At 37.2% G+C, this 24,581-nt stretch overlaps 1 protein-coding gene across 1 annotated transcript in view; it reads left to right on the top strand.

Annotated features, from left to right (window-relative positions):
- Positions 1-21,381, top strand: part of LOC140143387 (uncharacterized) — a 30,324-nt gene extending 8,943 nt beyond the window's left edge. The window contains exons 4-5 of the mRNA XM_072165243.1: positions 19,593-20,872; positions 21,183-21,381. Of these exons, the coding sequence (XP_072021344.1) occupies positions 19,593-20,872; positions 21,183-21,372 (1,470 nt within the window). The 3' untranslated portion in view covers positions 21,373-21,381. The remainder of the gene's footprint in view (positions 1-19,592; positions 20,873-21,182) is intronic.
- The last annotated feature ends 3,200 nt before the right edge of the window (positions 21,382-24,581 follow it).

Genomic DNA, 24,581 nt, shown 5'->3' with positions numbered 1-24,581 from the left:
TTGAACTACCTCTGATCACAGTTATTGTTGAATTACCTCTGATCACAGGTACTGTTGAACTACCTCTGATCACAGTTACTGTTGAACTACCTCTGATCACAGGTACAGCAGTTACTGTTGTACTACCTGTATAGTTATTGTCTATTAAATTTGTTGAATAATACGTTTTTTTGAACATAAAATAGTTTGAATCATTTTCACTGAGAGTCCTTGGAGCACAAATCTGTTTAGTGTGTGTGATGGTTTTTTTTTTCAAATCAGTCACTTGTACACTGAACACTGAGCACTAATAATGCAAAGGCTTTGCATTATTACAAGGCAGTAAAGCCAATGGCATAAACGGACATTTCTGAAATTGTCGATCAGACTGAACTTTAAGTGTACTGCTATTAGATTTGTAGAAGCAACGGCACCACTACATTTCTGAAATGTCCAATGCCCTTGGCTTTGAATGTACACATAACAATGCTATAGTCCAGTGTACAGAGACAGTGGCTGATTCGAAAAGACACTTAATGTGCTCCAAGGAATCGTTATATGGCGAAATACAGCTCTTTCATGTTTCCTATTTGCTATGTTAACTCTAAAGACCCTTTTCTTCTATATTTTCAAAACATTTCGGTGCATTGTAATTTTATCTTTTCAATCATTCAAAGTTCTTAAGATCAGTGTGTATCTGGCCCATGTCATTAAAAAGGTAAAACAAACCTAAAAGTTTACTCTGAGTCTGAGATATACTTTTCATTTCTGATTTTAAAATTTTGAAAAATAATATATTTACCAGCATTCTGTTGGACTTTTTAAAACATGTGTCGAAAACTAAAAGCTGTATCAGGCTTTATGTTGAGGTTTAATATTGCGGCAATAATTCATTCGAATAGAAATAATAATAACAATAAGAGTGAATCATCCTGTTATCATGTTGTCACATAATTATTCTGCCTACGTCACATTAAAGTGGTACTACACCCCTTGAGAAATTTGTGACTATTTTTGCATTTTTCTCAAAAAATAATAACACATTGGTAACAAAAGTTATATTATAGGGTCAAGGAACCCAGTTACTACACTGGAATTTCAGTGACAAGCAGTACGTTATTTATGATAAGAAAAGAGGTACCGCTAGAATGTTTGTTTGTTTAGACGGTCGCTCCGTGTGGAGACAACCACTTGTCTTGAAAGTAATTGGATTGCTTGCCCCTATAATATATACAACTATTGTTACCAGTGTGTAGTTATTTTTTTAGAAAAATGCAAAATTAGTCACAAAATATATCAGGGGGTGTAGTACCACCTTAAGTCACTTCACAATCTTTTACAATAAAACAAAGATGATATGGGTTAATTGCGTTGATTTGTTTACTATAGATATACGAGCATTTGTATTCAATCATGACATGCACAGCTGATATCGTTTGATCAGTGCAGTGATTACAATCAACATAGGGGGATAATAGGTTTTATATGGTATAGATGCGCGCGAAGCGCGAGAAAATGGGTACTTTTTTCAACTATGATCACGTTCGATCGATGAAAAACTTGCAGTTATGTATCTGAGGATGTCTATTTTGGAATATCTATGAAAAAGCAGAGGTTTTAGAATTGGGTCCATAACAGAGAATTAACAGAAAAGATGAATCCATACATCTTCTCTGAAATTAATTTGGCGAGTCATGGTCAGGGTGTTTGTGTACAAAATTCCGTTTCAGTTCTCAGTGGTTTTGATGTCAACAGGCTAAAAGCTAGTGAGCATGCGCATTTGTTAATAATCATGCATTTAAATGTGGGTGACCCGATTGACAGTCTCGTCCCCACTTAACCCCAGTAAAATGCAGATTATGGTATCAGGTGAAAGCTCATATTTATATCATACTTTTATTGAAATTAAGCGTTCCAAATCGGTATATTTCTGAAGAAATCATTAAAAAAAAACCTGTCGAATTTAGTCGCGACTGTATGGTATACCACGTTTGAGACTAATTCGACGGCAGGTTTTTAATAACGCAAAAATTGGTATTTTTAAGACTAAAATGGCAAAATATGATGTCAATTTGGTCACAAACCAACATACAGGTGTCAACATGGGGGATGATTGTATGGACCATCCCCCTGATTCGCCCCCACCCACTCGATATTATTTTTACCGATAAACATTTGAATCTAGGCACCACATAGTCAGAGACAAGGTTTATTTTTGATCGGATATTATATGTATTTATTAGTAATAGTATATTGCAACCAGAGAAGATCTTCTCTGATTGCAACGCACTGAATGGTCTATTGTTCTATTGTGTCCGATTTGAGCGCTGACATATTGGAGAATGTTGCCAATTAATATTCATGAGAGTGCACATTTAACGTCCAGTTATCGAAATTGGGTGACTTGTGTTTGGCAGGTGTGAAACTACATCTGACTGGGTGTTTTAATTACGAAAGGCATAAAGGTTTTGGCATCATTGAATGGCTGCCTAGTAATATTATATGCTTAATTTCTATAATAATAATTATTATTTTCTTTATTCGTCCCTTTCTTTTCCTTTCTCTGCACTTATTTTGTTATGCCTACACTTTAGCAGTAGCGCACGAAAAATGTTATAGGCCTATTGAAACTAAACTTGCAGTTATGTATCTGAGGATGTCTATTTTGGAATATATATGAAAAAGCAGAGGTTTTAGAATTGGGTCCATAACAGAGAATTAACAGAAAAGATGAATCCGTACATCTTCTCTGAAATTGATTTGGCGGGTCATGGTCAGGGTGTTTGTGTACAAAATTCCGTTTCAGTTCTCGGTGGTTTTGATGTCAACAGGCTAAAAGCTAGTGAGCATGCGCATTTGTTAACAATCATGCATTTAAATGTGCGTGACCCGATTGACAGTCTCGTCCCCACTTAACCCCAGTAAAATGCAGATTATGGTATCAGGTGAAAGCTCATATTTATATCATACTTTTATTGAAATTAAGAAATTCCAAATCGGTATATTTCTGAAGAAATCATTAAAAAAAACCTGTCGAATTTAGTCGCGACTGTATGGTATACCACGTTTGAGACTAATTCGACGGCAGGTTTTGAATAACGCAAAAATTGGCATTTTTTAGACTAAAATGGCAAAATATGATGTTAATTTGGTCACAAACCAACATACAGGTGTCAACTTGTATGGACCATCCCCCTGATTCGTCCCCCACCCACTCGATATTATTTTTACCGATAAACATTTGAATCTAGGCACCACATAGTCAGAGACAAGGTTTATTTTTGATCGGATATTATATGTATTTATTAGTAATAGTATATTGTATGTATGTCGCCGTAGAAGTAGTGATGAAACAGGATTAATTACAATAGCAATAGGTGAAAACAATTCTTGAATGTATTGCCCTGCACTTTAAGTAGGCTGCACTCATCACCTTATTATCACCAAGTTATTTCAACACATCACATCAAAGGCTCCCATTGGGCGCTCTATTCTTAGGCCCTATATGACGTCACTATGGGAAAATAGCTGGAAATTGCAGGAAAATGCGAAACTATGACCGATCATTATGAATCGCGTTAGATTTTGATAAATCACAGCAAATTGTGGGTAAATTTAACAAAATTGTTTCAAATTTTGGGAAAAGGCTAAAACTACCAAAAAATCACCATGAAATATATACTAAGAAAGCTTAAAATCTACAAAATGGCTGGAAATCACAGTAAATTGCTGAGAATGATGCTAAATTGTGCTAAATTTTGATCAACCACAGCAAACTGAGGTCAATTTTACAAAATTGTTTCAAATCCTGACCAATCGGCTAAAATCGCCGAAAATCGGCAACAAATTTGCAAAAAAGCTTTAATTCCACAAAATGGCGATAAATTTAGCAAAAATAATGTGCGATTTGCCGCGTTTTACCATGTGACATGTGGCCTATTCTTTTTATAAAAGAATTTTTATTCAATCATAAATATTCCAAAATAGACAATAGATCGATTGATCGATCGATCGAACGTGATAGCTAGTTCATCCTTAATCAATTGATCATGTTATTTAAATAACAATAGGCGTGCATCGTTGTCGTCATGAAAGTCAAGTAGGATGTCAAGTGGGATAGTACTTTCCAGGATCTGTTAGTGCTGGGATTGGGAATTAAACCACAAGCCACCTCTGCCAGCACAGTCAGCTCTGCTAAATAGTGCTATCATGGAGGTATATAAATAAATGGAGAATGATCGCCAGAATTCTAATCTCTTAAGGGGGTACTACACCCATTGATTTTTTTTTTTTTTTGCATTTTGTGAAGAAATTACAAAAAAAAAAATTGGACAAAGTGGTATGCAAAAATGAAGGGGCAAATCTTCTCGTTTTATTGGTGGTATCGGTATCAATGTAGCTTACATGCTTTTACAGATAGAAGCCAAAAGGAGGTACATCACTGATGATTTAAATTCACTTCATTTTGGAAAGCTTACTATCAACGGATTCGTTAAAATTTTGGATATGTGTTGCTAACACATTAGGGAAATAAAGTTGATATGTAAAATGGGAATAAGTGGTTCCTGATTTCTTTTATGACTTCATGAACTTGGTGCTCCACAACTATCAAAAAAGGAACTGGTTAAAATGCTTCTATTTTCAATGTTGAGCTATATTTTGCATTTTTAACTTGCGACATTATTGCACTGAAACTTAATTAAGCCATAGGTAACAGGTTACAACAACCATACTACAGCAATGATGAAAAAAATTGTATTTCTTGTCACCTATACAACCATATTGGGTAGTTTTCCGTAAGCTTAAGTTTTGTGATTTTGGTAACTATTTTATATTTATTTGTGAAATCCGTCTCAACTAGGCATTCTAAATTGTACTCACCATTTACATCCCAAGGTATATTAGTATATCCACCATGCACTTCTCGATATATATCCAGTTAAAGACAGAATATCAAAATTATGCCTCATATGATATCACAGACTCTCACATGTGTATTCAAAATTGATGCTTAAATTTGACCTGAACCAATTGACCTATAACCTGACATACGGTGACCTAATAGCCTTTTCTTCTCCTAACAACTAATGACTATACATCCATTGTATAAGTGTTTATTTAATTTATTCAGTGTTATATCATGGTAGGTATTTTGCATGCACCACTATAGATTTTCTATAGAGAGTATAACAAAGGATTTAATGTATTCTATCCATGTACCCTACTTGAACATTTTCAAAAGAATAAATTAAGGTTTGTTATGAAACACAGATCTGAGTTACTAGGTTACAGTAAACAAAAAATATATAGGGCTAAAATGACTTACTAAAATTGTTGAAATTCACTTTATATGTAGATATATTTTATAAGTTCAGGACATGAGGTGATAAACATATATATGTACTTAATAAATTTGCAAGAAAAAAAAGAAGAGGGGTACTGATGAAAATCGGGGTATTATATCGCCTTAAGTGGAGATTATCCCGTTACCTCTATTCAATGAGTCACCAAACTTGAATGAACCAGCCACTTCAGCCAAGCTATTGATATCCACGATGGTTATGAGACTCTACCATGGTTCATTGATCGTCACTCCCAAAATTTCCTCATAGGAATTGACCCTACATTGACCTGTACCGGAAGGCTTGTAAAAGAGACTGTATAATGACGTCAGCTAGTCAATTAGCTGTTCAAGTTCAAAGTTTTGATAGCTTATAGTTTCAATGTATGATTGTGCGAAAACCCGATGAAATTCGGATGTTTTGTTCTCAAGTTACGAAACTGTTTTCTACACTAGTTGTGCCGTAACTTGACACATATACTTAGTTTTCATGTTCATATATTAAGCTTTTAAGGGGGTCTGAGGGAGTTCAAATATAGTGCAAATAAAAGCAAAACGTTTTTACCTTCCGATTGTGAAAAAATTATGTTGGGCCAATTTGGGCCATTTGAGTTACTGAGCGAGCAAAATTTACCGGAAGTACTTCGGAACTCAGGTAAAAGTGACAATGATTAGACAATCTTTTCATCATCATTAAACTTCTCATTTTATAATAAATAATTATCAGTAGTTAGGCCTTATTGATTATTAATATTATTAGGGGCCATCATTTTCTTTGGAGAGGGGGTTCCAAATCTAGGCCTATACGGGGGGGGGGGGTCATAACTTTTTTGGTAGGAAAATAGGGGGTCATAGCCTAATTTAATTTTTAGATATAGGCCTACAGATAGGGTGTACTATTTTATTCAAAAAGACTGATTTCAATGCAATTTTTTGACGAAAATGACAATTTGATATCAAATTTTCTGAAACATGAGCACTTTCCAATAAACATTATAAGTAACTGCATTTAGCACCCCATTGAAATAAATGACCAGTGAAACAGACTTAACAATGTAATCAGCTTAGCATAAATCAATATTCCCTGAAATTGCCTATTCAACAATAATTGGTCATAACCAACGTAGTACAAAAGATGCTTGGCCAGATCATTCTCCATTTATTTATATACCTCCATGGTGCTATTTAGCTCAGTGTTGCCTGTTATTAAGCTACTTGCGGTTCGCCATTATGCACTATGTGGGGAGAGCCTCGAACTGGCAGCATACATGAAAGGAAGAATTATGTAACCTTACACAGAACGTTATGACTAGTTCAATTCCCATTCATGTATGCTGCCAGTTCGAGGCTCTCCCGCACATAGTGCATAATGGCGAACTGCAAGTAGCTTAATAGTGTTATTTGCCCCGTGTTATTTGCGGACATTTAATGGTGTCGTTGGTGTACGTTGATCATCGTGAGTAGAATTTTGGTCAAGATATCCTTGAGTTATTTCGTAAATGGTGAGCAGGTGAGCATGGTGAGTAACTTACATTGGCTTTAAAACCAAAAATGTTTGGCTTTTTTGGCTTACATTGGCTTTAAAAACCCGATCGTAAAACACATTACACTAGTCTTGTACATGTATTAGGCCTACATAAGATTCATGTTTCGGACCTTGCTCGATGGTTGTTTTATTACCTAGCTGGGGGTACACCCCCAGCTAGGTATTATAATCGTTGGGTTTGTTCTTCCGCTGAAAACAAACCATTGTAATCTTCTGGTGTTGGTCTTCTAACAAAGTGAAATTGCACATGTTCTGTTTGTTACCCTTTGAGTATGAAACCCTGACTTGATGCTATGTAAGAATTATTTGACTAGTGTAGATATGGTTTGGCCTTGTTGAAGCATTGTTTTTCCTAAGGAATGAATGTGTTTGTTAGTTTGTTCGTGTAATTTCTTATTTAACCTGGGGCACTTAATCAGTTAAAAACGCAATTAATCACCTGTTCTTCCACCAAGCCCAGGGAATGTGTGTATGAGAGGATTGATGGCTAATATGATTTTTGATGGGCTTGAAAGGTTGTTGCAGAAAACTCAAGGTTAAATGTCAATGCAGTGGAAATTATGAGAGTATCGAGATGGGACACCAATGTTAACTATTTTGCTGATTTTGATAGGTGATTACTACAGTATATTACTGAGGCATTGACATGTTGACAAGAGTTCTGCCAGCTAATTCATGTAATTGATGATTTGTGTTTCAATTATAGCGTTGTTGTAGCCTCATTTTTGTGACATGGTTTGATCTCAGTGTGGTACCCAGCAAACACAAAAACGTTTTTAAAACGTTTTAAATAAGTTATTTTTGGGTTTTGGTTTAGGTAAAAACGTTTTAATAACATTAAAATGTCGGGTTATATAAAGGTCAAGAAATCGTTTTAAAACGTTTTGTATGAAAACACACTGCAACAATATTTTTAAAATGTTTTCGAAATGTCATTGTAAACTATTTTTGCAAACATTTTTGGCCAAATATTTTGTCAACACTTAAATAACATTATGTTAAAATATTTGCACCCAGCAAACACAGAAATGTTCTTAAAATGTTTTTTACAAAACGTTTTAATAACATTTAAATGTCGGGTTATATAAAGGTCGTGAAAACATTTTTAAAAGCGTTATTGTAAATATTTTGGGCAAACATTTTTTGCAAAATATTTTTTCAACCCCAAAAAAACATTCTATTTAGAATGAATTGTATCAAGTTTTCAAAAATGTTTTTGGAATGTTATTAAAACGTTTTTATACCCTTTATATAACCCGACATTTAAATGTTTTCTGTAAAACAGTTGTCTTTGCTGTGCAGTAAATTACCAACAAATGTTATTTAATGTTATGAAAACGTTTTATACCATTAATGTACCCTTTATATAACCCGACATTTAAACGTTTTCGGACAACCTATTATAACCTTTTGCGAATGATGTCGAAAACGTTTTGTGTTTGCTGGGTAGATCATAGATAAAGTGGAAATTTAGTCGGGTTTGAAATCTCATCCCCTGTGAGTGAGGGGGAAGGTATGGATACACAGGGTTTGTATAATATGTCCTGAAACTGTGGCTTAGTGGAATATAATAATAAGGTCAAATTTAATTCGATCGTAAATCTGAGTCTGGTACAGAGTTCGGTTTGAGTAAATATATAGGCCTACTCAGTGGGTTAAAAAAAATGTTGCTAGTAAAGTAGTAGTTTATAGTATTAAATGGATGTGCCTTTTGTTTGTAGTGGTATTTCATAGTGTTTATATGGTCGAATGTGCTGGTGATAAACAATTTCTAAAAGTTGAAACTGACTTTCAGCACAAAAATGCAATGTGTGACACACACATCTTCATCATCATCTGATGAAGATATGTGACACATAGGGGCTGTGGAATAATTGTGAGCCCTGGGGAGGGTAAAATGGGGGGGGGGGGCAAGAAATTTTTGACGAGCCAAAAGGGGGAGCAAGCAATTTTTGGCAAGCCGCGAGGGGGGAGGCAAGCGATTTTTAGCACACATTCATGGGGCGCCTTTAAAATAAAACCCTCTAAAAAGGCTTAGGAAAACAGTACGGAAACGCTTTTAAGCGTTTCCGTACTGTTTTAAAAATGTGCAAATTTTCCTGCTCGCTGCACTCCCAACATGTATCTAGACCATTAAGCTTTGTAAATTGGGATCTCAAAAATTTGGCATGCGCAGGGGGGGGGGAGGGCAAGATTTTTTGACAGGCCTAGAGAGGGGCAAGCGATTTTAGCGGGCCGAGAGGGGGGCGGGCAAGCGATGTTTGGCGAGCTATTTGGAAATTTCCTGGTCCTCGGCTGGGGGAGCCTCTGCAAAGCTAAGCAGCGAGGCTGAATTAAGGCCGAACACCTCGCTATAATAGATTTCAACCTCAGCCGATAGTCTTGAACACATCAAAAATTCCAATGTTAGTTTTGTATTGGAAGTCAGGTTAAACTTTTAGAAATTGTTTATAAGGTGTGTGTTTTTTATGACAATAAGTATGTGGGCAAATTATTTTGTTTTTATCTTGAACCCAGTATGATTTTACAGAGATTTTACTGATGACACTTGTGACAATGACATAGCTGCTTTAAAGCTGCAGTGCCAGGGATTTTGTTTTCAGTACGTACATGTATTCTTTATAATATCTGACATTATTTTGCTTAGACCAGCTGTTACAATTGTTTCTAAAATGGTAAGGTTGCTGAAAGCACCTGAATCTGTGTAAATCAAGTGATATACTTTTGTTGGTACATTGTATGACAGAGGGAATGTGGCGTGAAGGGATGTTCACACTATAAATAAATTTTAAAGCTGTGTTCAAATGTTGGGTATTTAGCCAGAGTAAAGGGGTATAGGATTTACCTCAAGTAACATGCAGAGTCGTGGAAAGCTTGTGATAAAGGGCAAGTTTGTGCCCGTCAGGAGCGGAGTCGGGACAGCTTATCCTGATTTACCCGTCCTTTGAAAAAAGTTAGAGGTAAATCCTTAATTTATGAAAGATTAATCAGTCGTTTTGTTTAATTAATTTTAATCATCTTCTTCTCCGTTATCCCCTCGCCTCCATCTGTTTCGCCTCCCTCTTTCCCTTTGAGGGAGCACACCACCATTAGATTCCGGGGCCAAATGTGTAACCCGCAAAGTAGTCCTGATAAAACGTAGAAATTGAGCTTTTTGTTACATTTTCAGCAAATATGTGTCTGAGATACGTTTGTTTGATGCCATTCTAAAGCTGAAACGGTTTTGATGCAATTCCGCGCAGAAAAAATGATTTTAAATGTGCTCTGGCGGACTAATCGTGCATATCATGTATCGATGTAAAATCCCAAGAATTGAGCTTTCAACAGCTTAGAAATCACGGGATGGGGTAAAAATGTCAAATTTGCAAAAAACTGACATTGGCGATCTATGTGCAAAAGAAAATATATTAAGGTTATACACAATTTTGCCATTTTCAGAAGCAAAATGGGATGCACGTAGCCCCCTTTAAACTTATCTATTTCTGGAAATAAATATCGGAGAGAGAAAACGCAAACTACGTCTAAAAGCTGAAAGTGTAAGGGTCATTATTATGCTTGAATTTTCCACTTGGCTCAAAATGAAATGTACTTTTCAAACATTTCAAATTTTTTTCAATATCCGGAGCATCAAGATTTTTGGGAACACGGCCATAATTTCTCATTGGAAGTGGCGATTTTGTTGGGAACTTCGACGCACATTACAAACAAGTCAATAAAAGAATGTGCATATTCATTCTTGATATTGGTTGTCTCGATTTTTTATGTAAGCTTAAAATGTTGGCCGAATTTGAAGTAAAATGGCCTCCACTTGTATGTCGTTTTGTAACCAGTAATAATAATTCCGTGCAAGATTTCATAGACAAAATTCTGACCTACATTATTTCTATAAACCCTCTTCTGCATGCAGGTGCTATTTAAATTTTCATTTCGATAGCAGAAAATTGAGATATTTGCTATTTTTCCGACTCGCTGCTGCCAAATTGTCTAGTTTCGCGATAAAAAGATACAGCGAAATCAATTTTTTTTTCGAACCATTTCACCTCGTTTCGGCTTGTGCTTTGAAGTACACACTTCAAAATTGATATAGTGATTCTATATTTCAAGCTGCGTCATACTGTGTTTTTCTTACCTCTGATTGTCGCTGCTCAAGGCCAAAATTCGAAATTTTTGGACAGAAGTGACACTCTCATTTCTTTTTAAAACACATGTTTACGTACGACATTGTTACGACGGGCTGTATTTGCCAAGTGGTGTTGCCGAGGGCAAGTGGTGTTGCCGAGTTTGGATTTTAAAATATTTAGGTATTTTCTAGCTTAAAATCCAGCGCCAATGCTGCGCTTGCAACAGGTAGATATTTAGAAATCCATTTAAGGTATGGGTATGGGTATGGAAATTGGGGATCCCAAAAAATTGGCATATGCCTATATATAGGCTATATGCAAAGGGATGGGGCATTTTGGCAGGCCAAGGGGAGGGGCCACAAAAATTTGGCAGTCCAGGGGGTGCGGACAAGCGATTTTCGGCTGGCCGAGACGGGAGGCAAGCGATTTTTAGCGAGGCGCTTGGAAATTTTGGCTTATAATTAGTAGGCTAATACCGGTACTGATTGCACAGCCTTTCGAGAAAGCAATTTTTTGGCAAGCCGGGGCCGGGGAGCCGGGGGAGGGAATAAAATTACTGATTTTGGCAGGTCGAAAGGAAGAATGACTTTACCTAGCACACATTAAAGGGGCATTTCGTGATCCACAGCCTCATACAACCCCATAGGCCTACGTCCTTTCTCACAAGTTAAGATTTTTATACCAGTCATCCCGCTCTGGCCACATGTTTAGGCATTTTCACGCAGATCAATTCATTAAGCAATGGAAAATATTGCCAAATTTGAATTTCGTTTTAAAAGCCTACTCCCCATTAAAAAACCCACTAATTTTGGGGGATTAAAAAGTTCTGTAAAATGAAACAAAAGGCTGCCTCAATCCTAATTATTCATTTAATAGGCCAGGCCTTCATTTCTGAAAATAGCGGGAGCTCAGTTAGTCACTCTCCTATGTGTAGGCCTACTGAGGAGCTTGACAAGGAGCTCAATTATATAATATCAATATTAAACCATAGGATTTTCAAGAAGTGAGCAGCTCAATAAATGCCATTAGTAAAATTATTGGGCCTACGATTTTTATATTTTATTTGACTGTGATCCGTTTTTCTATAGGCTATATACATGCCTACACTGTATATAGGCCTACCTTTAAAATTTCTAAAATTGGCGGAATTGAACAAGCTCTAAATTTCTCATACGTCCAGCATAACCAAGGGCAACGGGGGGGCGCCCCTAGCTATGGCCATACCCGTAGTGGCGGAACCAGAATTTTTTTCCGGGCATGGGGCCGGGGGAAGTGAATTTGAGACAGGGGCACTTATTGCACTTGAAATTGCCGCAAAAAGTGGAAAATTACATAATTGTGGGGATTTTGCCTAAAAACTGGATGAGAAAGAAAAAATATTGGGGAAATACTGCCCCCCCCTAGCGGCGCCACTGCATAGCCTATCCATCCATGATGCTAGAATGACGGAAGTTCTGGCGCTGAAATTCAATTTCAATATCACGAGTTTTTATCGGGGATTTTACCAAGGGAAGGCGATAGTGTAGGATTTTGCTGATATACCAGGCAACACGAGAAAGGTGTGGCTAAATAAGGGAGTGTTCATTATAAATTTTTCCATTATCATACTTTTGACGCCGAGAGCATAATTATTTGAAGCGTACATCGTGTCAGTCACATGGTCACATTATTTTCTGTTGAAAGAGAAACGCACATGTCTCTGATTAGCTCGGGGATTAGCTACTGCGCGCTGCGTGCTGGTCTGTTGTTGTCGAGTGGAAATGGGAAATTTATGAATGAACTTCCGCAACTTTGCAACATCATCACGCAGCGGCGTAGCTGGGATTTTTTCCAGGAGGGGCAAGACTGTAGGCCCTATGGGGAGGGGCCCAAATATCCACCAAATTTCCCACTGGGGCAGGGGCCCAAATAGACAATTTTGCCAGGCTTATCATAATCGTATATGGTAGGCCTATTGAGCTGTATTGCATATCGTTTGGATTCCCCATCTCTCTGCCCCTCCTCTCACCCTCTCCTCTCTTTTTCCTCTTTCTCCCCCCCTTTCCCTCTTTTTTCCTTGCACTAGGGGCGGGGGCCCAAATAGGCAATTTTTGCAATTGCCCCCCCCGGCAGCTACGCTACTGTCATCACGGTAGACATACGCGGTAGGCCTACAAGCAGGGCTGTCAACTCTCACGCATTGGCCCGGTGAGTCTCACGCATTGGGTCACTTTCTCACGGTCTCACGCCAAGGTAGTATAATCTCACGCCTACGTAATAAATCTCACGCAAAAAGCTGGAAAATGAGTAAAATCTCACGCATCGTCCTGAATAATTTGTTGCTCCTACTCCCCCCCCCGCTTTTCACATTCCCGAGCGCCGTGGCTCAAATATTAATGGTTCAAAATGAACATTGGAGTCGGCAAATCCCGGTACGCCTAGCTCTTTATACAGACAAATATAGTAGGCCTATCAAAATGTTGTATTTTTATATTTTCTGGTGGACTCGCGGAGAATATCATGTCATGTAGGTCCCGGCGCTGGGTTGGGGGGGGTCTCAAGGCATTTTGGTAGGCCTACCCATGCTTGATTCCGGGAGGGTTTTTTAGCAGGCCCGACCATTTTTTAAATAAAACACCTCAGGCGGGTCTCTTCAAAACATTTGTACCGCGGGGATCAAAGTCATCCAAATTTGGCCTAATTTGACGCTTTTTTAAGGGCACTTTTGCCAAAATGCGCCCAAAAGTTGGTCTTCGCTGTAAACCCACCCATCATAGTCGTTGAAAAGGTAGGCCTACCCCAAAACTGTGGCACATCCACGAACCCGAGGAGAGACCTCCGCGGGTAAAAACACACCTCTAGCGGGACCAGATTTATAATTTAAAATAGGCCTACATTTTGGAAGCCAGTCATCACGACAAAACGGGCCATGGCAGTGTTAATGGTATTAACACTTTGATTTTAGGCTTAAATAACTGGTTTGGGTAAGGATGTGAGGCTGTGACTCCGAAAAACTACGGTACGATTTTAAACCAAATTTGAAGAAAACAGACCCAAAATTGTATCAACTTTTGGACTGAAAGTTTTCGCAAATATTTACTTTTTCGAGAAAATTATTGAAAATACCCTTCTTGAACCTAATTTTCATGACACTGAGGGTCAATAAAATCATGGCTAAAAATACAACAGAGTCTAAACTAAATGGCTGAAAATGCACCCCAAATCTGCCGCACATCCCCACGACACATTTCACCTTATAAATTATCCCCCGAAAAAATATTTTTTTGCAGGTGAGGTTGGAGTCTTATTATTTTTATTCTCAGAGAGGATATGGGTTGATATTTTTAGCAGGGTACAATTTGTCTTGTTTTTTGACGTTGAAGTTCCAGATTCTTTTTTTATATGTTATTATTCATTTATTTATTTATACCCGGGATTTATACCCTGTAGGCCTACGTGGGGAAAAGTACACACGGCAGCTACAGAGAAACCACGAAAACTCCTGTAAAGTGCATGAAAATGCCCCGAAAATGTGCCAACCGAAACACCCGAACAGGAAGATAAAATAAAAAAAACAAAACAAAAACCCAGGAAATTTCCCGAAATAAGTTCCAAATTCTTTGTCCCCCACTAAAATATATGAACACTCCCTTATGAAGTCTGCCCTCTTCCGGCTATTCTGGTAGTAGGCGTTGACAATTACCTTCATATTTTTGAAGCATGTTTGAACCCGATTTGTTCTCTATTCACATTTTTAACGTTGCAAGTAACATTTCAAGACCTCTATTTGTGACAGGTATTTATTACCTTGCTAGAGATGTGCCTAAAGTTGAAATTCAATATTTCGGATCGCAAAGATCGAGAGATATAAAGTTGTTGAATATCAGTTTAACACCATGGATCATATGGGCGTCTTATATGAACGATTACGATAACTAGGCAAAATGGCTGGGATACAGGTTGTGTAAATACTACATGAATATTCATGAACTATACAGATTCCATTCTTCTCTAATAATAAAGATGTCAATCACTCTCCCAGACGACAGTTGCTTGGCGCTTGTAAACAAATCGAATAATAGTGCTTGATAACAGCTAAAAAATAGGCTAAAAACACATTTTCACACAATTTTTCCGGATTTTTTATTTCACATGATAAGTAGACATATTTTCTTACGTATAAGGTAATAATATATTTTTCTGGAGGTAAAGCCCTTCAACACTTTGTTTAACCTTAAAGCTTAAGGATCATCCCATAACCATGCCCAGTTTCATTACTCTATCTATTGCAGGGAAATAATTAGAAGAGATTTCCGAGAGGCTTTTATGCACGTATTTCAATGGGAAGCGTAATGGTGGTGTGCCCCTTCTATAAAAGTTGTTCACCTGCAGGCATTATTTAAAAGTATGCCTGGACAGGAGCTAAACGTGCAATTATCCACATCCAGCATGTCCGGGAGGCGTTATTTCTTTCTGCAACCATAATGGGCCGCAATGCGATAACACATAGTGCATACGTGTAATTATAGGCCTATGAGGCTAGATATAACACGAGTTTATTACCATTATTATTTCCTCTTACTTAATAAAATAAAAAGCAATCGATAGAATTAAAATTCTACAACGGTTTTCCTGGGGGTTCGAACCCACAATCTAATAAATATGTATCCATAGTCTAATGCCTACACGACTGTGCTATGATTCGCTGTGCCAGAAAGGTGTTTGTTTATGATACTTATTGATTACGGAATAAAGTGCGTACACACAATATACTATTACTAGTATATTAGTACTAATAAATACGTATAATCCTAACCCTAACTCTAACCCTAATCCCTAACCCTAACCCTAACCCTAACCCTAACCCTAACCCTAACCCTTACCCTAACCCTAACCCTTACCCTAAACCCTAACCCTAACCCTAACCCTAAACCCTAACCCTAAACCCTAACCCTAACCCTAAACCCTAACCCTAACCCCTAACCCGTACCCTAACCCTAACCATAAGACCCTAACCCTGACAATAATGAATCTTGCCTCGGACTATGCGGTTAGTGATATATTGCGGCCCATTATGGTTGCAGAAAGAAATTAAGCGTCCGGGAGCATGTCCAGTTATCTTGGTATAGTATAGACTGGCCCCCAGTCTCGGTTCGGTTCCATCTCTGGATAATGCACATGTAACAATAAATAATTACATAATAATGCCCTTTGCAAAAAATGCCAATCCTGTAAACACACCCGCCGGCGGCTTGCCCCGGCAGGGGCGGACTAACCACTGTGGCGTTGTGGCGATCGCCACATGGGCCGCTTGGTTCTGGGCCGCTCAGGGCCGGTTGCTCAAAAAGGAGAGAAAAAGGAAAAAAAGGAAAAGAAAGGAGAAGGGGGGAAAAAGAGAAAGAGAGAAAAGGAAAAAGAGGAGAAAGAAAGAAGGGAAAATAGAAGAAAAGGGGAGAGAATGGGGAAGGAGTATCTTAATATGCCCTAGGGCCCGAGGCATAGGTCCGAGAGCCGAAGGCGTAAGGCCTAAGACATAGGCCCTAGGGCTTAAGGTATAGGCCCTAACACTAAGCTATTATAGGCCGGTCACTAGTACACCATCGCGGCATCCTACAAATGGCCTTTTGAATCGCCTCTCTAGACCGTATACACATTTCCTCTTTGAAAATGCATGGTTTTTGATACAAATAAACCCATAAGTACAAGAAAAGTATACATTTCCTGACAGGAAATTAAACAGGGAATCCAAAAATGATATTAGTTTCCCAGTAGGAAGATTGGTTAGGAAGGTAGTGGAAGTTGAATAGCAACATTTTCCATAAAAAATGTTCTATCTTCAGTGGGATATATTTTTTACATATTATACCCTATGCTGAAAAGAACATCATATTTGAGTTCCTTGGCTCAAGAGCTTAAAAATTGTGATACCTGCTGCAGGTTTCACTGTGTGCGAACATATTTGAAACACACATTTGAGGCATTCCGAATAGGGATTTACACACAAACAGTGCAATTTAAGGCATTTTCTCTAATTATGTGATTTACACTAGAAATTCACTAAATTTTAGGACAGAGTTACCTTTTTTAGTTTCTAAATAATTGTTCTTAAGGGAAGGGGTATGAACGTTTGTATTTATTGTGGGACATTAGAGCACATCAGACATATCGAATTGCATTCTGAATACGACGAATGTCATTCTGATATCAAATAATTTTGATTTTTTGAAATTCGCAATGTAATGCACATTTTATGGCAAATCATTAAAAATTGATATTTTTGATATTTAACAGTACTTGAAGTAAACTTTATAAATCTGATAAAACACCAAAAAAAAAATTAGGTCTTTTTGGGAAAAATCCATATCTTCAATATGAAAGGTCAAAATTTTCAATTGATCGTCGGCTTTTCCTCCCAGCTACATACACTTTAAGAATATATCATTAGATTTATAAAATTTACTTCGAGGACTGTTAATAGTGTTATATATCAAAATTTGAAAAATATCAAATTTTTATAATTTGTCATAAAATTTGTATTGTATCGTGATTTTCAAAAATTAAAATTATTTGATATCAGAAAGACATGCTTCGTATTCAGAATGCAATTCGATACGTCTGAGGTGCTCTCATGTTCCATAAAAAAAACTGTCGAAACGCTCAAAACGCTCATTCCAGATCCCTTAAGTCTTTACAACATAAAACCAATTAAAAGAAGCAAATAATATACCCCCATTTTTTTGAAATTTTTAGTTAAATTTACATATCAATCCTCCATATCAATCCTCGGCTCCACCCCGTATTTTTTTCACTAAAATCAAAATAACTTGAGAATGGTAAATGCTACATAAAATGTTATGGTATCAATACAAAGGTCTCATCAAAAGCTTTAAATTGATAGGTAATTTGTCTACGTAGCTGACACCCTTGACTTAAAAATAATAATAATTAGCACAAAAAATCTCGCACAAAAGTACTGCTCCACCCTATTGGTGTACCCAGTTGGAAACGCTTGGCCACATATGTATCAGCTATATCCAGTGCCCAAAGGGTCTAACAGAACTGAGATCAAAGGTCATTAAGGGGGAATTTCCGGTATTTAACCAAATACCTTCAAAATGCATCGGCTATACCACACGTCGGGGGAACATTTTGCAGCGGTCGGGTCAAAGGTCATGCAGAGGTCAAATTTTAGAAACGCCTTTCCTGGACATCTGTAAGGGGGACGGCGCTCAAACTCGGTGACAACAAATTTAATGACCAGGGGAACATTTTGGAACACTTTGGAACACAAATCTAACTCGGTGGCAACAAACCTCATGACCCGGGAACGTTACGGAACATCATACAGGGGTCAGGTCATCTGGGGTCAAATCTTAGATTTGCATTTTCTGGACATCTGTAAGGAGTACGGGACTCAAACTTGGTAACAACAAACCTCATAACCAGGGGAACATTTTTGGAACATTTTGCAGGGGTCGCTTCCCCCACAACACCAACACGCTCCAGCTAGGTTTGTGGTCTATGACGACCATTTGCCACTAGTTATTATTATTATTATTAATTTGCGGGGGTGGGGGCTGTTTTTTTTTTTTTTTTTTTTTTTTTTGCTATCTCTGTTTTCAAGTTTACGGATAATGTAAAATATGTGAAATTTAAGATGTAATGTACCAATTGATGACAAATTATTGACGATGATGAAAATGGAGGTGCAATGTTACCCTCGGGTGAATTTTATATGGGAGAAAGACCTGGGGCACTCAACTATAGAAGTGTGCTAGTCAGTGTTATAGACTGGGAAACTGATTATCCGGACTAATTTGAGGATCTGTGAGACGAGTTATGGCCTCGAATTTCATCTCACATCTAACCTACCAGATGAATCATTAATTTCCTGACTATGATATTTAGTTGTGGGAAAAGATTTATTATTTTTCGCCACAAAAATTTGAAAAGTATGAGGTATTTTCTCAAAATGTTTCCATTGATAGCTGAATCAACACCTTGTCCTCCCACAACTGTAAAAATTACTGGCGTGTGACTATAGTAGGACTTAGTGGATATTTTTGCGAACCTTGCAGAATTGTTTGGCAATCGTATGATTGCTTTAAAGCACCAAATAGAATGGCCTGTAAGATCTCCTGATCTTACACCTCTGGGTTTCTTCTTGTGGGGCTATTTGAAATGAAAGGTTTTCGTAAGTCCTCCGGCAGACCTTGATGACAGATACACATGTGGCACAAGTTGACATCCAGGCAGGACATAGACGGGGTGTGATGATGTCATGTTGAGGAGAGCTGATAGCTGCATACAGAGGAATGGTGGTCATGCTCTGGTGCCATGTGGAAGGCTAAGAATGTCAATTACTGTAAAGAACGTGGTCAAACATGTGATTTTCATGTTACTTTGATTATAACAGACTGAGTCCTTATTAGTGGTCACACGCCAGTGATTTTACAGTTGTGGGAGGACAAGATGTTGATTCAGCTATCAACTCTAGCATTTTGACCAAATTTCTCTCTCACCGTTTAATCTAGTGGCACATTTCAAACTGTATACTTTGATACACCCTGTATTACATGTATTTCTTTCGCTAATCGTATGCATTTTTTACTTGTTTCCATGACAGACAATGCCAAATAGACGTCCACGTGAGTGGGACTACTTAATGCCGCATGTATGTAAATATTGCGGGCAGAGATTTTACAACAAAGTGTTACGATATTTGTCTCATAAAAGACACCATGAAATGGGAATCCTTCCTTACTGGTATGACTACAAGAGCAAAGCAAGATACATGACGTCCATGGTTCAGAAGACGAAAAGTAGTGCATGCAGTAGGCCTATGCAAAAGTCAAGAAACAAACAGCAGAAGAGAAACAAGACAGAACTTGAAGACACGCATGAACCATTCCAACAGCTTAACAGATCGCACCAAGGTGGAAAGAAATGTTTAAATAAGTATGCAAATAAAGGTGCCACTATTTCTAAACTCAAGACGAAGTGCAAAAAACAGCAACAGGATAGGCAGGGTAAACTGATTCATGGTAAAGGTAGCGATCGGCCAAGGAATTACGACCAAGATTCAAGGTCTTCTGTCACATCAGGAGAATCATCCACGAATCGAAGAAGACACTACACAATGGATAAAGGATTACACAAGGAAAAACGTTTTGAATGTACATTTTGTAACAAATGTTTCACAACCTCGGGTAGTTTGAAGAAACATGAACACATTCATTCTAAAGAGAAGCCTTTTAGGTGTACATTTTGCAGTAAAGGCTTTACTCGGTCATATCACTTGAAGGAGCATGAACGTATACATACTATGGAGAAGCCTTTTAAATGTAAGTTTTGTAATAAAGGCTTCACAACGTCAGGTAACTTGAAGACACATGAACGTGTTCATACTGGGGAGAAGCCTTTTAAATGTACATTTTGTAACAAAGGCTTCACATCGTCAAGTAGTTTGAAGATACATGAACGAATCCATACCAAGGAGAATCCTTATAAGTGTACATTTTGTAAGAAAGGTTGCACATCGTCAGGTAATTTAAAGAAACATGAAAGAATTCATACTGAAGAGAAGCCTTTTAAGTGTACATTTTGTAACAAAGGCTTCGCATCGTCAGGTAATTTGAAGAAACATGAAAGGAATCATATTGAAGAGAAGCCATTTAAGTGTACATTTTGTAATAAAGGCTTTACACAATCAGGTCATTTGAAGATACATGAACGAATACATACTAAAGAGAAGCCTTTTAGGTGTACATTTTGTAATAAAGGTTTCACAACGTCAGGTAATTTGAAGACACATGAACGAATTCATACTGGAGAGACACCATTTATGTGTACATTTTGTAACAAAGGTTTCACAACGTCAGGTAATGTGAAGACACATGAACGAATTCATATTGAATAGAAGCCTTTTAAATGTACATTTTGTAACAAAGGCTTCACAATGTTAGGTAGTTTGAAGGAGCATGAACGTATTTATACTGAAGAGAAGCCTTTTAAGTGTACGTTTTGTAACAAAGGTTTCCCAACGTCAGGTAGTTTGAGCAAACATGAACGTACTCATACTAAAGAGAAGCCTCTTAGATGTACATTTTGCAATAAAAGCTTTGCACGGTCAGATATCTTGAAGGAACATGAACGCAAACATACTGACTAAAGAGAGGCCTTTTAGGTGTACATTATGTACCAAATGATTCACAAGGTCTGGTAGTTTGAAGATACGTGAACATATTCATACTAAAGAGAAGCCTTTGAAATATACATTTTGTAACAAGGGCTTTACACGGTCAGATAACTTGAAAGAGCATGAACGTATACATACTATGGGGAAGCCTTTTAAGTGTACATTTTGTAACAAAGGCTTCACACAGTCAAGTAGTCAAGACACATGAACGTATACATACTAAAGAGAAAGATTGAAACAGGTAGAAGACTGAAATTGGATTTGGAGGACCGGGTTTGTGATCTGTGCAGGGATGGGAATATTGAAGATGAATATCATTTTGTCATGGTCTGCAAGTTTTTTGATAAGATTCGTCAAAAATATCTCCCATTCAGGTATGGATCGGAACCGGGTCCCCCAAAATTCATTTCTCTCATGAGTTCAGATACACCATCTGACATCAGTGGTCTCTCATTATTTGTTTTTCATGCTATGAAACTTCGTGAAATGATTGAATTTATGTAATTATTTCTTCATGTTATTTATATGTCTTCCTCATATGTAATTATTATATTTGTAGTGCAAAGGGCCAAGGGCCTATATGTACAAATAAAATCTAAACTGAAAGAGAAACATTTTAAATGTACGTTTTGTAACAAATGCTTTACACAATCAGGTCATTTGAAGAAACATGAACGTATTCATACTAAAGAGAACCCTTTTAGGTGTACATTTTGCAATAAAAGCTTTGCACGGTCAGATAGCTTGTAAACATGCTGACTAAAGAGAGGCCTTTGACATATAGATTTTGTAACAAAGGCTTTACACAATCAGGTAATTTGAAGAAACATGAACGAATTCATACTGAAGGGAAACCTTTAGGTGTACATTTTGTAATAAATGCTTTACACAATCAGATCACTTGAAAAGGCATGAAGGTAAGAAGAAACATTTAAAGGTTGATGTTGTAATAAAAGCTGTCACACTCAGGCAATTTGAAGGCACATGAACGTATTCATGATAACAAAAATCCCCTACAGTGTAGGTTAGGTAACAAATACTACACACAGTCAGCTATATTGAAAGCACATGAAAGTTTTCATACCAACGAGAAGCTTTTTAATTGTCAATTCTAATCCACGCTTTCACATAGGTCATATGTATACATTTTGTAATTAGGCTTCACAAAGTTAGGTCATTTGAAGAAGCATGAACGTATTATGTGCTGATCACCCTCTGATCACAGTTACTGTTTAACTGCCTCTGATCAAAGTAACTGTTGAACAGCCTCTGATCACAGTTATTGTTAAATAACCTCTGAGTCTGATCACAGTTACTGTTGACCAACTTCTGACCACAGGTACTGTTGAACAACCTCTGATCACAGTTATAGTTAAACAACCTCTGATCACAGGTACTGTTGAACTACCTCTGATCACAGTTACTGTTGAACTACCTCTGATCACAGTTTACTGTTGGCCTACTTCTGATCACAGTTATTGTTGAACTACCTCTGATCACAAGTACTGTTGAACAACCTCTGATCACAGTTATTGTGGAACTACCTCTTGTCACAGTTACTGTTAAACTACCACTGATCACAGTCTCTGTTGAACTACCTCTGATCACAGGTACTGTAGAACTACCTCTGATGTACTGTTGAACAACCTCTGATCACAATCACTGTTGAACTGCCTCTGGTCACAGTGACTGCAATAACGGTTGTGCCACCTGTACAGTTATTGTTATATCAAATTTGCCGAATAAATACATTTTTTAAACAGAAAATAGTTAGAATTGTTTTCACCGAAGAGTGCTTAGAGCACAAACTTGTTTTTATTGTTTTATTATTATTATTATTTGGAGGGGGGTGTTTTGTTTTAAATCAGCCACTTGTATACTGAACCACGAGCCTTGTAACAATGCAAAGCCAATTAAGTTATGAACGGGCATATCTGAAATGTCCGATCAAACTATAAACTAAAACATATTACAGTCCAGTATACAGCAAGACAATAGAGAGCTTGCGAAATGAAGTTACTTTAACTTTAACTTTAACGTCCAGAGGATTATAGAGGATTATGTATTCAAAACCAAGGTGGTTTTGAATACATAATCCTCTATAATCCTCTAGACGTTAAAGTTAAAGTAACTTCATTTCGCAAGCTCTCTAGTGACTGATTTGAAAAAGCACTTACTACGCTCCAAGCAGTCGTTATATTATAACTGCAACTCTTTCATGTTTGCTATTTGCTATGTTAACTCTAAAGTACTTCTGTTCTATATTTTCCAAACATTTTGGTGCATAGAATAAAAATTGCAATTTCATCTATTCAATCATTCAAAGTTCTCTTAAAAGAACAATGTGTATCTGGCACATGTCATTAAAAAAGTAAAACAAACCTAAAAATTTACTCTGAGATATACTTTTCATTTCTGATTTTAGAATTTGAAAAAATAATATATTTACCAGCATTCTGTTGGACTTTTAAAACATGTGTCGCAAACTAAAAGCTGTATCAGGCTTAATGTTGAGGTTAATATTGCGGTAATAATTCATTCGAATAGAAATAATAATAACAATAAGAGTGAATCATCCTGTTATCATGTTGTCACATAATCGTTTTGCCTACGTCACATTAAGGTGGTACTACACCCCTTGATAAATTTGTGACTATTTTTACTTTTCACTAATATGCATTTAATTTAAGTAAAGTACTTCTATATAGAGCGGGAATTAATGCTTGAAATACAAAATTAATGCTTTCTAAAAACGCTTTTCAAGATACGGCGCTATTACGAACACAGAGGTGAAGAGCGGCGTAATTTACTGGAATAAATAGAGACAGCATTTAAAGCGCATTCGTATGACACGTATTTGTCCAATAAACATAATAAGAGAGAAGACTGGTTCCCACGGTAAAGAGCCTGGTGTCCGATTTCTTGATCCAAAAAGCTGCTTTGTCGATCAAGGAACCAGAAATTCCATCGAAAAAAAAAAACGGAGCGACCGTTTAAACAAACAAACAAAAACAAACAAAAAACAGAGGTAGGCCTAAGACTATCCCTGGATAATCAAGCGCGGTGGTAGCAATTCACATTCGTCGTAAATGTTACTTAAAACATTTTCCTTTAAAAATCCTTAAAATACTGTGCGTATAGTCTTGTCATCTTTGTTTGAAATACAAAATTAATGGGTTAATAAAAACACCCAATACACTGTGACTTTTGTATCGCTTAAACATGCTAAAACAAGTTCAAATGCTCTTAAAACCTGATATCCGCAGCGACTTTCCGTTAACTCAATAACCAGGGGTCCATTTCACTAACTAATATATCTCGTTACGCATACCCAATAGACGAAATCCCTATTACTTACTAGGTGTTCGTAAGTAGGTTAAGTGAAATGGAACTTACAACTCGTCGTAAGTTACGAAC

Source organism: Amphiura filiformis, unplaced genomic scaffold (assembly GCF_039555335.1).
Source record: "Amphiura filiformis unplaced genomic scaffold, Afil_fr2py scaffold_21, whole genome shotgun sequence".
NCBI lineage: Eukaryota > Metazoa > Echinodermata > Ophiuroidea > Amphilepidida > Amphiuridae > Amphiura > Amphiura filiformis.
Note: the sequence above shows the minus strand (reverse complement) of the source record. Positions and strands in the feature narration are given on the sequence as shown.